Genomic DNA, 15,635 nt, shown 5'->3' on the forward strand with positions numbered 1-15,635 from the left:
ATTTTCATTGATAGCCTAACTTTCTTGATTGTGACTATTAAAATTTTATTTGGAATTAAAATCAACAATTTTAATTACTTAATATTTGTTCTTGGGGTTTTCTGTATTTCCGTATGAATGAAAGCTTTCCATATTATATGCAATTAAGTGTTTGAATCAGTAATACATAAATGCTATAAAAATTTGGTGATTCAAATTTAAGTCCTAGTCATCTATTTAATCAAGTCCTATTTCAGCACTGATAACTAGGGAAGGTTAGTGCTAAAAATTTCAGGCCATACAGTCATGAATAAAACAACTCTAAATTCAGAGAGAAGAAGAAGCAAAATGATAGTGGGAATCATAAAAGACACAAATACAATGCTGTGGTGCTTCAAAGGACACAGTATTTGATTAAATGGGTTAGAAAATAATCAGATAGGGTACATGCAAGCTGCCCCTGAAGACTGGGAAGAGTGTGAGTGGTAGAAATAGGAAAAAGATATTTAGGTGAAAGAAACAGTGTGAGTGAAGACAAAGTAGGGTATCGTGGTGGCACATCCAGAGCACAGCATATAGCATGTTTTGGTCCAAGTATAGCATATATGATATATTCAGAGATGAGGTTAGAATGATTGCTTGAATTTGGCAGACCAGAAGCTGTAGCCTAAGGTGTTTGACCTTAATTTGGTAAGTGATGGAGAGTCATTAAAGGTTTCTGAGCAGTGGAATGATGTGCTGCTTAGAGATACGCTTTATAAAGATCAATCTGACTGTGAGGTGAAAGACACATAGGAGTGGAGAGAGACTGGGAGTGAAAAGAGTACTTAGTCAATTATTGATTTAGTTAGGGCCAGAACAGAGGTGGTGATAGTGCAAACAGAGAAGATTGGATGGATACCAGGAACATTGGAAAGTAGAACTCAAAGAATGCAGTCACTGATTAGATAAGAAAAGTGAAAAATCAAAGCGTAGTTGAACATTTCAAGCTGGTTACTAGGTGAATGGTGGTGCCATCGACAGAAACAGGAAAATCAGAGGAGTCGGTATGGTTAGGGAAGATATTAAGTGCACCATTAGACACATTCAGTTGAGGTGCCAGTGTGTGCAAAGGTGTAGACATGTGTGGGGCTATTACAAATATTGAATTGTTAGTCAAGGTTGGATATGCAGATCTGAAATGTGCTCTTCAAGATATGATTCTTGAAGCTAGATGATTGGATACAATTCCTGATGGTGAGAAGGTCTATGGAGAGAAAAGAAAGTTGATACATACTGAGAAATGCTGACATTTAGAGGGCTGAGGGGAGAAAAGCCATAAGAAGATAGTAGATATCAAAGAGGTAAAAGGAGAACCCAGAAGCTTAGGGGAATGATAATTCCACAGGTTGAAGAGGGCAAGAATAACAGTGTCAAATGGTGTAGAGAGGAAAGGGAAGATGGGGATATGCAAAAGCTGTTGACATTGGGTACAGTAAGACTCTGGTGACTTTCAAGTATGTAGTTTTAGTGATACTGTACTGAATTTTTGAGGATAAACTCTTTTTTTCCTAAAGAAATTGCCTTGGTTAGAGAAAGAGAGACCCAGTCTCTTCAGTGCAGTGACTTCTGTTACAGAAGTAACAAAAGAGGAGGCTCCAATCAACTCAAATATAATGCCTTTGATCTGGGCCACAATGTGAACCTGGGAGAGGGAAAATCTTCACTCTTAAGGAACACGGCTTAGAAGCAGAGGAACTATAACACTTCTTCCTATCACTAAGTTAAGACTAGTCCTGAAGGAGTGGTAGCATTTGGGGAGCTTGCCTTACCCTCCAGTCTCTGAAGGGGAGTTTAACGTAGAGCTGAGGCAAAAAGCAAATACATTTTTATTTCTGCTAATAAAGATTTTTACTATTAACTGTCATTGTAGTATATCCAAAAAGGGTATTAGAATAACTGATGTCTTTAAAATGACCTAGTAATACAATGCATTTCTGTAATGGCTTTGTGTGTGTGTGTGTGTGTGTGTGTGTGTCAGTGGGTGGGATAGGGTCTTGTTCTGTTGCCCTAGCTGGAGTGCAGTGGTGGGATCATAGCTCACTGTAACCTCCAACCCCTGGGCTCGAGTGATTCTTGTGCCTAGCTTCCTGAGCAGCTAGGACTACAGGTACATGCCACTATGCCCAGCTAATTTTTTTTTTTTTTTTGTAGAGACAGGGGTCTTGCTATGTTTCCCAGGCTGGTCTTGAACTCTTGGCCTCAGAGATCTTTCCTCCTCGGCCTCCCAAAGTGCTGGGATTACAGGTGTTTGCAATAGAGATATATCAATTGATATTGCTTTGCCCTTCTCTGAGTGTCTATTAATTATTTATGTCTTCATTTTCATCCTATCTGAATTAAGTATTCAGTTTAGAATATTTGAGAGTTCTCCTTAATTTTTTGAGGATTTGGGAAGTTCCAACAAGACTAATGTCGTATAGGCATATGAAGTCAGAGACACAAGAAAATAGAAAGATACACTGAAAAAAAAATAGATGGAGAAAAAATGGCTCAATGCACATAATAGGCATGGAGTAAGAGAAAGAGGCAGAGAGAGGGGAGGAGAGAGATGATAGAGAGAGTAAGGGAAGGGAGAGAGCGAGAATTGTGCAACATAAAAAGGAGATAGTGTTACAGAGAGCTAGAAGTAGGCAGTCTCCTATTTGAGCTTTTAATTTACAAGGTTAGGGAGACTGAAATCCAGATTACATATATAAGATGGAATATATTCAGTTGGTATAAAAGTAATTGCAGTTTTTGCCATTAAAATGAATGGCATTAAAAGTAATTCTTTTTTTTTTTTTGGAGACATAGTGTCGTTCTGTCACCCAGAGTGCAGTGGTATGATCTCGGTTCACTGCAACCTCTGCCTCTCAGGTTTCAGTGATTATTATTTCTCAGCCTCCTGAGTAGCTGGGATTACAGGTGTGTACTACCATGACCGGCTAATTTTATTTTATTTTATTTATTTATTTTTTGTAGAGACAAGGTTTTGCCGTGTTGGCCAGGCTACTCTGGAGCTCCTGGCCTCTTGGCCTCAAGTGATCCTCCCGCCCCAGCCTCCCAAAGTGCTGGTATTACAGGCGTGAGCCACTGCACTTGGCCTGCAATTACTTTTGCACCAGCCCAATAGTTACATTTCTTGCTATGTCCCAACATTTTCAGGGATTTCATCTATCCTCAAAAAATCATACTTGAATAAAGGTCTTTGCAAAAGATGACCTCTTTTATTCATAAGATCAAGTCTCTTTTAATGAATAGTATCAGTCATTTCCTTAAAGTTGTCTGAATAGACACTCTCCCCCAGGCCCCAAATGCAATGCTACTTTCTGTTTTAAAGAGTCACTTTTCCTTACTTTAAACTGCATCATGTATCCTGGCTGTATAATGAGTTCTCGGGAGGAGAGAGCATTGTGAGTTTTGTCCTTCTTTTTATTTGGCCAGTAGAGGTGGAAGGATGGATTGCCACAAAATCCTGCTGTTCTTACAGCATTAGGGTAAAAACTCCAGTTTTCTTCATGGGAAGTGCCTTCTGTTAAGGAAAATTGGAAGCAATATGGCATGTTATTCTCTTGAGGAAAATTGGAAGCAATACGGCGTATTATTCTCTTGAACTGATTGATTTATTGTTGAATTCCTTAAATTTTTATGCTCTACTAGCTTTCTGCTTACACTTTAGGATTTTTATTTTATTTAACTGGGATAATGCATAAATCCAACATGAGAAATCAGACTTAGACAAGACTATTAAATGGTAGTAGAATGATTACCGTACTTTTAAAATGTAATTGCTAGTCTAGGTAACTTAGCACTGAAAAGTTCTTGATACACTTCGTCAGCCAGTGCATTAAGTATTTCTGTGACACATTAATTACTAAAGAAACTAAAATTATTTGGGGGTATTGAAATTTCAAATTATATTTAAAGCCAGACATTGTGCCTTTAAAAGGATTTATTGAATTCTCAGTGGACATTTCAACAGGCAGCCAACTTTGAAGATTTATAAACCATTGGGCAAAATAACAGCTAACATTTGTTGAGCAGGAGTATGGGCTAGGCACTCTTATAAATGCTTTTCATGTGCTAATGTATCTGAAGACATAAGCAGAAAAATGGCTCACAGGAAAGAAAATTATTCAATGTCTTGTTTCTTACCATCATCAAAAGTGTCCACCAATTGGCTGGGATTGATTTCTGCTCCACCAATCAAAATATTGTCCAGTGCCCACTGAGCACGCTCCACCCCAGAGACCACAATTCCATTGCTGATCACAAAAGGCTGCCACCAACGAAGTCGAGTTGTGTTGGTAAGGGCATCTTCAGGAAGAAGTATGTAGTCATGTCTAACAGAAATGTATTTCTGGTAATCCATCTCATGGAGCAAAGTCCAGGTAATTCCTATAACAACAAATATACCAACATAGCAATATATCTAGAATCTCCTGCCTCCTGATAAACCACCAGTATACTTCAGATACTGTGAACTTCCCAAAGAAATTTTCAACCAGCAAATGACAACTGATTTTGCTGACTTTGATGTTAGGTATTCACTACTTATAAATACTGTTTCTGTATGAGGCTAATGATATGAGGGGAAGGATATTTCGAAAGAGTTGGCCAAAATAAAAACACTGAAGTAAAAATCAGTTACGTTTTGCTTTTAAAATTTAGTTCTAAATTCTTATTTCTCACAAATAATGAGATATACCTATGTTTTACATGTTTCTAGGCAATAGCTTTTAGTATTAAAATAGTTATTGTAATTTTATGCAATTTGTAATTATTTGGACTGGTATAAAGTTTATCTCTTCTTGCTTGATAAGATTGCAGGTGGGATGTTTAGTTACTTAAGAAAACATCCTTCAGATACCTTAAAATACTTCAGGGTCATCTGTTAATCAGCTAGTTATTAAGAATGATATCTATCTGCTAAAGTAGATTTTTCTAAAGACATCATGGTATTACTGGTCTCATTTTAGCTACTTCAAAATAAAACAGAATTCTATTAAAATATTCTGTGACAAACTCACAAAATCAGACTTTTTCACAATTTTTGAAGATTTCTATAGATTCTCTATAGCATTTATTACATGTTTACACATAAGCTTTTAAAAATGCTTTAAAGTTTTAAAAATGATCTTTTGCTTGGAAACTATACAAAATGTATTTCTTAGCCGGGCGCGGTGGCTCAAGCCTGTAATCCCAGCACTTTGGGAGGCTGAGACGGGTGGATCACGAGGTCAGGAGATCGAGACCATCCTGGCTAACACGGTGAAACCCCGTCTCTACTGAAAATACAAAAAACTAGCCGGGTGAGGTGGCGGGCGCCTGTAGTCCCAGCTACTCCAGAGGCTGAGGCGGGAGAATGGCATAAACCCGGGAGGCGGAGCTTGCAGTGAGCTGAGATCCGGCCACTGCACGCCAGCCCAGGCGACAGAGCAAGACTCCGTCTCAAAAAAAAAAACAAACAAACAAACAAAAAAAACAAAATGTATTTCTTAATTGTATCACTCAAGCTTTAGTAAAGCATAGAGGTTGTTTATTCAGAAAGTTTGGACTTCATTTTTTAATGTGATTTCTCTCTTGTCCCCTTTTTGCATAACACAGAAGTCACTTGTACGGTACACATAATACCAACAAAATCTGTAGCTTTTTCTTTGTGAATTTCACAATTGAAACTGTGAAGTCAGCAAAGCTTTGTAGAGACTTTTCTGAGGGTGTTGGATGGAATTTGGGAATCTGCTCCAAGGTGTGGTTTTCACCCCTGACACGTGCCTCCATCGGTAGAGTAGTCCAACAGCACGCCTTCCTTCCGGCAGATGGGACGATGGCAAGAGGTCATGTTGTTCTCACTCCCAATGCGCCCCCAGTATTGCAGGAACCTGAATGCAAGCACATTTTATCCATCAGAATAATTCATTAGAACAAATACTCTACTCAAGTCCTGGATAATTTCTTCCATACAAGTGTTCCTTGCTTTGGGACCAATTTTCTATGTTGCAATAGAAATAACAAAAAACTGACTTACTTTGCACCTCGAAGATCCAAATCTTGTGTAATCGCTTGTCTCACAGTAGATCCTCCAAAATAGAGTGCAGTGTCCTCAGCAAGAATTCCACACTCAGTGCAAGTACTTCCACCTTCTAAGGACATCCATAAGTCAGGTTTGATTTCTTCACTGTCAAAGCGTTCCTTCAGGAAAGTCTGGAAAAAACATAAGCCAGATGTGGTCAAAAAAACAACTTCAGATAACTATGGAATATTTAAGAAAATACAGAGTGATATCTTGGACTTAAAAAAAATAGAGCTGATTTCAAATGCTTTTCAAAGATGTTCAAAAAAACAACAGGCTATTTCCACAATGTTCTTTTCTGTCATATATTGAAAATCATTTAAACTGCCCAAATAATGTTTAATAATTGAAATTTAAAATAATTGTAAAGTTGACTATATCAATTTTTTTTTTTTTTTTGAGACGGTCTTGCTCTGTTACTTGGGCTGGAGTGCAGTGGCACAATTTCGGCTCATTGTAGCCTCTGCCTCCCGGGTTCAAGCTATTCTCATGCCTCAGCCTCCTGAGTAGCTGGGATTACAGGTGTGTGGCACCACACCTGGCTATTTTTTGTATTTTTAGTAGAGATGGGGTTTCACCATGTTGGCTAGGCTGGTCTTGAACTCCTGACCTCAAGTGATCTGCCCACCTCCGTCTCCCAGAATGCTGCAATTACAGGTATGAGCCACCATGCCTGGCCATATTATAGTAACATTTCTATTTGTAAAAAGTTATTTAAGCATATACCCCCAAATATGTATATTTGTTTATATAGTATATAAAAGTATTATTGTAATGTATCATGAAACATGCCAAAAAAAAAAAAAAAGGAAATTTGAAAGCAATAAGATAAAATATAAACATGCAATCCAGCACTTTCCCCCCAACATTCCCCAATGGATTGTCCTGGTGTGTGTGCCCTCACTTTGGAGACTGCCTGAGGCAGCCAAGATCCTTCAGCCTCTAGCACAGAGTGAACCCTGAAGGTCTATATGGTTAGGCAGGGACACTTGAAATCAAATCTCTCTATATAAAGTCAAAAGAAAGTAAACCTTAGAAGGCAGGTGGAAAGATGTTTCACCTGTTTATCAGGGCCAAATTGTAGGGCGACAAGTACTCAAAATCTAGAATAAAATATTTTTTCCCTGGGTCTCCAGTTTATCCTTTTAACTAAGAATGATTGACAACCAGGAAATCTATTTTTCAGAGAGTGTACAAAGTATAAAGGTTCAGGGCTACATTTTATGTAAAATTTACTTATCTCCTCACAGTCAAGGTCTTAATTTCCCCATTCATTCTGTCCACAGTACTTTCATTTTATCCATAATACAGATTTGTATTAGGTAGAGACACATTTTTTTCTTGTTTAAAATGATGAAAAGATATCATAAAGGCAATTTGTTCTAGTTGCAGTTGCAATAGCTGTATACAGAAAAACCTATATTTTTTCATTTAAGGAGCGTTCTATCTAACTGTGTAGTTAAAATGATTTAAAGTTTCTTTTTCTCAAACTTAGAAGATAATTCTATAGTTAAAGACATACAGTCAAATGTCAGTCTGACTACATCTCACTAATGGATAGCAAATGAATACGTTTTATAACTGAAGGTTTGTAAGAAAACAAGTGTCAGAAGAAATGCATGGTTAACCATGTAAACTATCATTAGAAGATTTTAATCAGGGTTTATAATTTTATAGATTTGTACAATTTCTTATACAACTGAGGAATACTAATAAAATTTGCTCATGGAAGAAATTAGATTTTCAAAAGTTTATTAATTATCTGTGGTATATAAAGCTATATTTTCCCTGTGGTAACCTCATTTGTTAATAATGTACTTACATCTTCAGACACAAATGAGTATTGTTCCAATTTTATTTAAGAAATGTTCAATTCCATAGTTGAAGTATTAGAACAAACACAAATGACAGAACAGATTTGGTTTACATTGTTGCCTTTCATATGTTGGATTTCAATCACTAGGAATTTTGCTTTTTTTAGCCTAGTCATTTATCTATTATTGTAATGACAAATGCACTATGTTTATTCACAGAATTAGACTACATATATGGCAACTGTGTTGGGTAACTATTTGCTTTGCATATTAAATAATGATGTAACAGCTAAAGCTTTCAAAAATGACCTCTCCATTCTTAATACACAACCCCATTTCAGCAGTCAACAAATCAGAACATAGAATTTTCTAAACAAAAATTCAGGTACTGTTTAGGCCTTTTTGAAAATTTGGTCTTTTGTGATAATGTATATTATCTGCTTTATTTCATAACAACAATAACAATAATATCCTCCTTCAAATAGTGCATCAGTTGAAAAAGTGAAGTAAAAAAGGCTTAATATTGACTTTATAAAGAGTCTGCTTAAGAAAAACAAAAAGCCCAGAGTGTTTATCATTTGTAATCCAGTCTGGCTCATTTTATGAATTGGATAAACTGTACTAGAACTTGATCCTAATATTCTTGTACTTAGGAAGCATTTTTAAAGTTTCTATTCAAATGATTTTATTTCCTGGGGGACCCAAAGGACATTGTTATAGATTATGTCTCATATATAAGTTGATTCCTAGGCATGGCCCATGATGTGAGTAATGCTTCTGTCCAGGGCTTTACCCTTACCTTCAGAGTGTGGGTCAAGTAGCAGTTTGGCCCTGAGTATCCCGGATCACAGATGCACTGTTCCCTTAAGCAATCTCCATGGCCCCTGCAGTTGTCCAAGCATCCAGGGCCCAGGTAGAAATTATCGATTGCCCACTGCATGTCTGAGTACTTCTGATAGAACCTAAACCTTACTGGACTGTTGACAATGCAAAAGCAAAGGAGTGAAAAACAAAAGTTAACTTTATTTAGGTCCATTGTCCTGCACGTGTATTCAGTACTTAAGAGAAAAAACATTTAAGACACTCTTACTAAATGAAACAGGTTAATAAAGTGTTTTCTGAGCACTTTTATCTTTCTAGTAATGGAACTTTCAAGCTGGTTTTATTTAAATTTCAGAATATCGGGGCAAACTTGCACAACAAAATTAAAATCAGTGGAATCTCTGTGTCAAGAAACAGAAATATTTAAATATACAAATCTGTAACTTTCATAAATCAGGTTTCTTCTGAACTGGAGTTCTGTGGTCATGACGCAATTTAGATTCACTAATTTCATTCCTGAAATTGTACAGAAGGTGAGTGACGCCTTTGACAAGAGCCTTGTCAGCATACACACAGCCCTCAGGCGGTTGGGAGGCAGCATTTTCTGAGTTCCCTGAAGACAATCAATATTCTCAGAGTAACTGTGCTAATTACAAAACAATTTTGAAAGGCTTATATTAAAGGACATTTTCTCTGAGATTTTAATTTCATCTTTGTTCTTCTCTGTCTTCTGGGGGAAAAAACAAGCCTCATATTTATCCTTATATTAAAATATGCCATACTGTTTTGGTTTAAAGAGTCCAAAGTACATGAAGGAACTTTCTGGGGTGATATAAATGTTCTGTACCTTGTTTTATGTGGTGGTTACATGGGTTACACAACAGTAAAAACTCATTGATCTGAATAAGATGTATGTATTTTACCGAATGTAAATTATACCTCATTACAAAAAGAGAGAGAATGGGAGGGGAAAATGAGTCTATGATAGACATCATGGTGGTTTCCCAGCATCCATTTCGCCCCAGATAATCCATGAAATGATCATTGTAATATCACTTTCGTAACTATTGAGTGGCTAATTGGTACCAATGGGATGCAAGGTGGTGCTTGTTCTGGCTGTCTCAGAACAAAAAGCAACTATCTTTCTTTCTCACTGGACATAAGTACGGAAGCATCCTGCCCCAGTTCTCTGGCTGCCATCTCACGTTCAATAGCAAAACCAGCCTGAGAGAGCAGAGTATGGCACCAGTGCTGTGGACAGCAGACATTCTCTTAAGAGAATAAGGAAGAACAGTGTCCCTGAAGACACCGTTCCACTTACAAATCAACCAACTTTAGAGTTATTTATCTTTGGATTCATTCATTATAGATACAACAAATTTTGAGCTAGTTTGAATTGGGTTTTCTGTTCCTTGCAGCTGAAGGCATCCTGATTTAGTTCCTTAGTATGTTAATCGAATAAGCTCTTTAGATACATTCCAGAAAACCATGAGTGGTAATAATATCTATGGGACACTGGGAAATCTGTGTGTAAGCACTTTATTCAAAGGCTCTGCATGTTTCACAAGAAGATTTGTTTAGTCAGACTATCTAATTAATACAGTTGAGGTGCACCTGTTATTTTCTTTTGTGTGTCTTTCCCCCTACTTTTAAAGTAGAAGATAAATCTTTTGGAATTGCCTTAAATTAATATATCCACAGACTTTGCAGAGCAAGGTGTAATCACCTGTGCTCATCACTGGTCCAGGCTGATTACCTCTCACTGCAGGATCAGAACATAATACTTTGGTAAGAGGAAAATGGATCCTGTAAGTCACACTGGTAGAAATAGCATGATGAGTTAGGATTTGCTCCTGGCTCTGTCTATCATGGAATGATAAGGCAATAATGTGGAAAGTATATAGTGCACAGCGGTCCACAGTCTACAAGGTTGAGAAGGCAGGGTACACCTTTTCATCTGGCTCCAAGCCCAGATGAAATTATTGCTCTGTTCCCATTTGAGGTATGGAAAACAGAAGAGTCTGCGAAAGCCCATTTTGCCAAGTCTCTGAGGATTACAAATTGAGGTCTGAAGTTAGCTCATCATGGAAGTTATGATGAAAGTCACCAATTAAAGAACATTTAGAGTTAGGGAGAAAGAAAGCACTTTTCCCACAAATACACATAATTTCAGGCTTGACAACAGTGTACCTAATGGGCTTCTGGATGCTTGGAACCAAGCTTTGTTTTGGTTTTCTACTTACTTTCCCACTAAGCTTTCAGGAAGTGGGTAGGTGATCCTTTTCCACCCTTTAGTTGGAAAGAATACAGATGGCTGAGAAACACTTCCAGAGCATTTTGGGTCAGCAGGCAAGCACTGAGGGACCAGATAATTCCAGCTCACACCGAAGTCAGTAGAATACTGCACATGAATTTGATTCTGGGCAATTTTTTCAGACACCTTACATCCAACAGAGATCTAATAAACAGAAAAGCAAGATCAAGGTATTAAAACTATATGATTCTTCTCCAAGGACTTGGCAGCAAAAAAGCTGCTGATCACTTGATACGCACTTTACCACATTCATCCTGTATTTTCAGATTCATTATTCTGCTAACGGACAGAGAAATGATTGCCCAAGGTGACAAATTATAGAAAGTGCCAAATATATTGTGTAGGGGGTTTGGAGAGAAACTTAGACCCCATGCTTCTGCCATGCTGGCTGAATGCCTTGGAAGGCCTGGGCTCACTCCTACAAACTGTTAGTTGTGCTAATGGTCTGGCACTTCTATTTGGCAGAATACTTAACCAAGAAGGACTGCTAACAGTTTTACCAATTTTACTATTTTGTTGTATAATTTATGACTCAATACAACACTTTCAACTACAAGTAAGATGAAATAATAACTGAAGGTAGTTTAAACAAGGCACAGTACCCTTCATTAATGGTGATAGCCATGATGTGACATTGCTGTTATTACAGTGGGATTTAGGTAGACAGAATAAATTGGTTCACATAAAATCTTGGCCTAAATATTAGCCAGAGTTGATGTTGACATTAATGCTAATCATGCCTTTGTTTTCTATTTTTTTTTTTTTTCTCCAGAAACATCCAAATGTTCTTGTGAAAAAAAAAAAAAAAAAGTAGAGGCTGGTGGCCATGACTCATGCCTGTAATCCCAGCACTTTGGGAGGCCGAGGCGGGCGGATCACAAGGTCAGGAGTTTGAGACCAGCCTGACCAACATGGTGAAACCCTGTCTCTACTAATAATAAAAAATTAGCCGGGCATGGTGGTGTGCACCTGTAATCCCAGCTACTCAGGAGCCTGAGGCAGGAGAATTGCCTGAACCCGGGAGGCGGAGATTGCAGTGAGCCAAGATTGTGCCACTGCACTCCAGCCTGGGCAACAGAGTGAGACTCCATCTCAGAAAAAAAGGTCTTATTTAACCTAAATTTCTAAGTTATAGTTTGTATTTATGGAGAGATGGGTAAGAGGAAAAAAAAGTAGAAATAACCATTATAGCTTTAATCTTCTCTTGATGAAACAAATTGCCTAAGTCATAATGATTTAACTCAGGGAGTTATAATCAGTATCCTACATTTTTATTGTTGATATTTTTATCAGTATTTCATCCCGAGCAGGAACACATTTACTCTTATAAAAGTTTCAATTTGAGAGAGAGCTGGCAAGATGGCCGAATAGGAATAGCTCCCGTCTGCAGCTCCCAGCAGGATCAATGCAGAAGGTGGGTGATTTTGACATTTCCAACTGAGGTACCCGATTCATCTCATTGGGACTGGTTGGACAGTGGGTGCAGCCCACAGAGGGCAAACTGAAGCAGGGTGGGGTGTTGCCCCACCTGGGAACTGCAAGGGGTCAGGGAATTTCCCTTTCCTAGCCAAGGGAAGCCATGAGTGACTGTACCAGGAGGAACAGTGGACTCCGGCCCAGATACTGCACTTTTCCTACAGTCTTTGCAACTGGCAGACCAGGAGATTCCCTCCAGTGCCTGGCTTGGCGAGTTCCACCCCCACGGAGCCCAGCAAGGTAAGATTCACTGACTGGAAATTCTCACTGTTAGCACAGCAGTCTGAGGTCGAACTGGGATGCTCAAGCTTGGTGGCGGGAGGGGCATCCGGCATTACTGAGGCTTGACTAGGCGGTTTTCCCTTCACCATGTAAACAAAGTCACCCAGAAGTTTGAACTGGGTGCAGCCCACCTCAGCTCAGCAAGGCCAATTGCCTCTCTAGATTCTTCCTCTCTGGGCAGGGCATCTCTGAAAAAAAGGCAGCAGCCCCCAGTCAGGGACTTACAGATAAAACCTCCATCTCCCTGGGACAGAGCTCCTAGGGGAAGGGGTGCTGTGGGCACAGCTCAAGTAGACTTAAACATCCCTGCCTGACAGCTCTGAAGGGAGCAGCGGTTCTCCCAGCACAGCATTTGAGCTCTGATAAGGGACAGACTGCCTCCTCAAGTGAAACCCTGGCTCCTGTGTATCCTGATTGGGAGACCCCTCCCAGTAAGGGCCGACAGACACCTCATACAGGACAACTCCGCTGACATCTGGCGGTGCCCCTCTGGGATGAAGCTTCCAGAGGAAGGAACAGGCAGCAATCTTTGCTGTTCTGTAGCCTCTGTTGGTGATACCCAGGCAAACAGGGTCTGAAATGGACCTCCAGCAAACTCCAGCAGAGGGGCCTGACTGTCAGAAGGAAAACTAACAAACAGGAATAGTATCAATACCAGCAAAAAGGAGGTCCACTCATAAACCTCATCCAAAGGTCACCAGCATCAAAGACCAAAGGTAGATAAATCCACGAAGATGGGGAGAAACCAGCACAAAAAGGCTGAAAATCCCAAAAGCCAGAATGTCTCTTCTCCTCCAAAGGATCACAACTCCTCGCCAGTAAGGGAACAAAATGGGATGGAGAATGAGTTTGGTGAACTGACAGAAGTAGGCTTCAGAAGGTGGGTAATAACAAACTCCTCCAAGCTAAAGGAGCATGTTCTAACCCAATGCAAGGAAGCTAAAAACCTTGAAAAAAGGTTAGATGAATTGCTAACTAGAATAACCAGTTTAGAGAAGAACATAAATGACCTGATGGTACTGAAAAACACAGCACAAGAACTTCGTGAAGCATACACAAATATCAATAGCTAAATTGATCAAGTGGAAAAAAGAATATCAGAGACTGAAGATCAAATCAATAAAGCGAGAAGACAACATTAGAGAAAAAAGAGTGAAAAGAAACAAACAAAGCCTCCAAGAAATATGGGACTATGTGAAAAGACCAAATCTATGTTTGATTGGTGTATCTGAAAGTGACGGGGAGAATGGAACCAAGTTGGAAAACACTCTTCAGGATATTACCCAGGAAAACTTCCCCAACCTAGCAAGACAGGCCAACATTCAAATTCAGGAAATACAGAGAACAACACAAATATACTCCTCAAGAAGAACAACCCCAAGACACATAAACGTCAGATTCACCAAGGTTGAAATGAAGGAAAAAATGTTAAGGGCAGACAGAGAGAAAGGTCAGGTTATCCACAAAGGGAAGCCCATCATACAAAGAGTGGATCTCTCTGTAGAAACTCTACAAGCCAGAAGAGAGTTGAGGCCAATATTCAACATTCGTAAATAAAAGAATTTTCAACTCAGAATTATACATCCAGCCAAACTAAGCTTCATAAGCGAAGGAGAAATAAAATATTTAACAGACAAGCAAATGCTGAGAGATTTTGTCACCACCAGGCCTGCCTTATAAGAGCTCCTGAAGGAAGACTTACATGGAAAGGAACAACCAGTACCAGCCACTGCAAAAACATACCAAATTGTGAAGATCACTGATGCTATGGATAAACTGCATCAACTAATGGGCAAAATAACCATTTTGCATCATAATGACAGGATCAAATTCACACATAACAATATTAACCTTAAATGTAAATGGGCTAAATGCCCCAGTTAAAAGACACAGGCTGGCAAATTGGATGAAGAGTCAAGACCCATCTCACGTGCAAAGACATACATAGGCTCAAAATAAAGGGATGGAGGAATATTTACCAAGCAAACAGAAAGCACAAAAAAGAAGGGGTTGCAATCCTAGTCTCTGATAAAACAGACTTTAAACCAACAAAGTTCAAAAGAGACAAAGACCGGCATTACATGATGGTAAAGGGATCAACACAACAAGAAGAGCTAACTATCCTAAATATATATGCACCCAATACAGGAGGACCCAGATTAATAAAGCAACTTCTTAGAGACCTACAAAGAGACTTAGACTTCCACACATTAATAGTGGGAGATTTTAATACCCCACTGTCAGTATTAGATCAACGAGAATCAACAAGACAGAAAATTAACAAGGATATCCAGGACTTGAACTCACCTCTGGACCAAGCAGACCTAATAGACATCTACAGAACTCTCCACCTCAAATCAACAGAATGTACATTCTTCTCAGCACCACATCACACTACATAGTTAGAAGTAAAGCACCCCTCAGCAAATGTAAAAGAACAGAAATCATAACAAACTGTCTCTCAGACCACAGTGCAATCAAATTAGAACTCAGGATTAAGAAACTCACTCAAAACCACACGACTACATGGAAACTGAACAACCTGCTCCTGAATGACTACTGGGTACATAACAAAATGAAGGCAGAAATAAAGATGTTCTTTGAAACCAATGAGAATAAAGACACAACATACCAGAATCTCTGGGACACATTTAAAGCAGTGTGTAGAGGGAAATTTATAGCACTAAATGCCCACAAGAGAAAGCAGGAAAGATTGAAAATCAACACCCTCACATCACAATTAAAAAAACCAGAGAAGCAAGAACAAACAAATTCAAAAGCTAGCAGAAAACAAGAAATAACTAAGATCGGAGCAGAACTGAAGGAGATAGAGACATGAAAAGCCCTTCAAAAA

General features: G+C 38.8%; 1 protein-coding gene across 2 annotated transcripts in view; it reads right to left on the reverse strand.

Annotated features, from left to right (window-relative positions):
• Positions 1 to 15,635, reverse strand: part of RELN (reelin) — a 519,467-nt gene that overhangs the window by 20,474 nt on the left and 483,358 nt on the right. For both annotated transcript variants that reach the window (XM_023192552.2, XM_023192551.3), the window contains exons 52-57: positions 10,953 to 11,167; positions 8,687 to 8,864; positions 6,029 to 6,204; positions 5,776 to 5,882; positions 4,156 to 4,398; positions 3,357 to 3,532 (exon numbers count right to left, since the gene is read on the reverse strand). In XM_023192552.2, coding sequence (XP_023048320.1) covers positions 3,357 to 3,532; positions 4,156 to 4,398; positions 5,776 to 5,882; positions 6,029 to 6,204; positions 8,687 to 8,864; positions 10,953 to 11,167 — 1,095 coding nt within the window. The remainder of the gene's footprint in view (positions 1 to 3,356; positions 3,533 to 4,155; positions 4,399 to 5,775; positions 5,883 to 6,028; positions 6,205 to 8,686; positions 8,865 to 10,952; positions 11,168 to 15,635) is intronic.

The sequence above is a fragment of the Piliocolobus tephrosceles genome, chromosome 8 (genome assembly GCF_002776525.5).
Source record: "Piliocolobus tephrosceles isolate RC106 chromosome 8, ASM277652v3, whole genome shotgun sequence".
In the NCBI taxonomy this organism is placed as follows: domain Eukaryota; kingdom Metazoa; phylum Chordata; class Mammalia; order Primates; family Cercopithecidae; genus Piliocolobus; species Piliocolobus tephrosceles.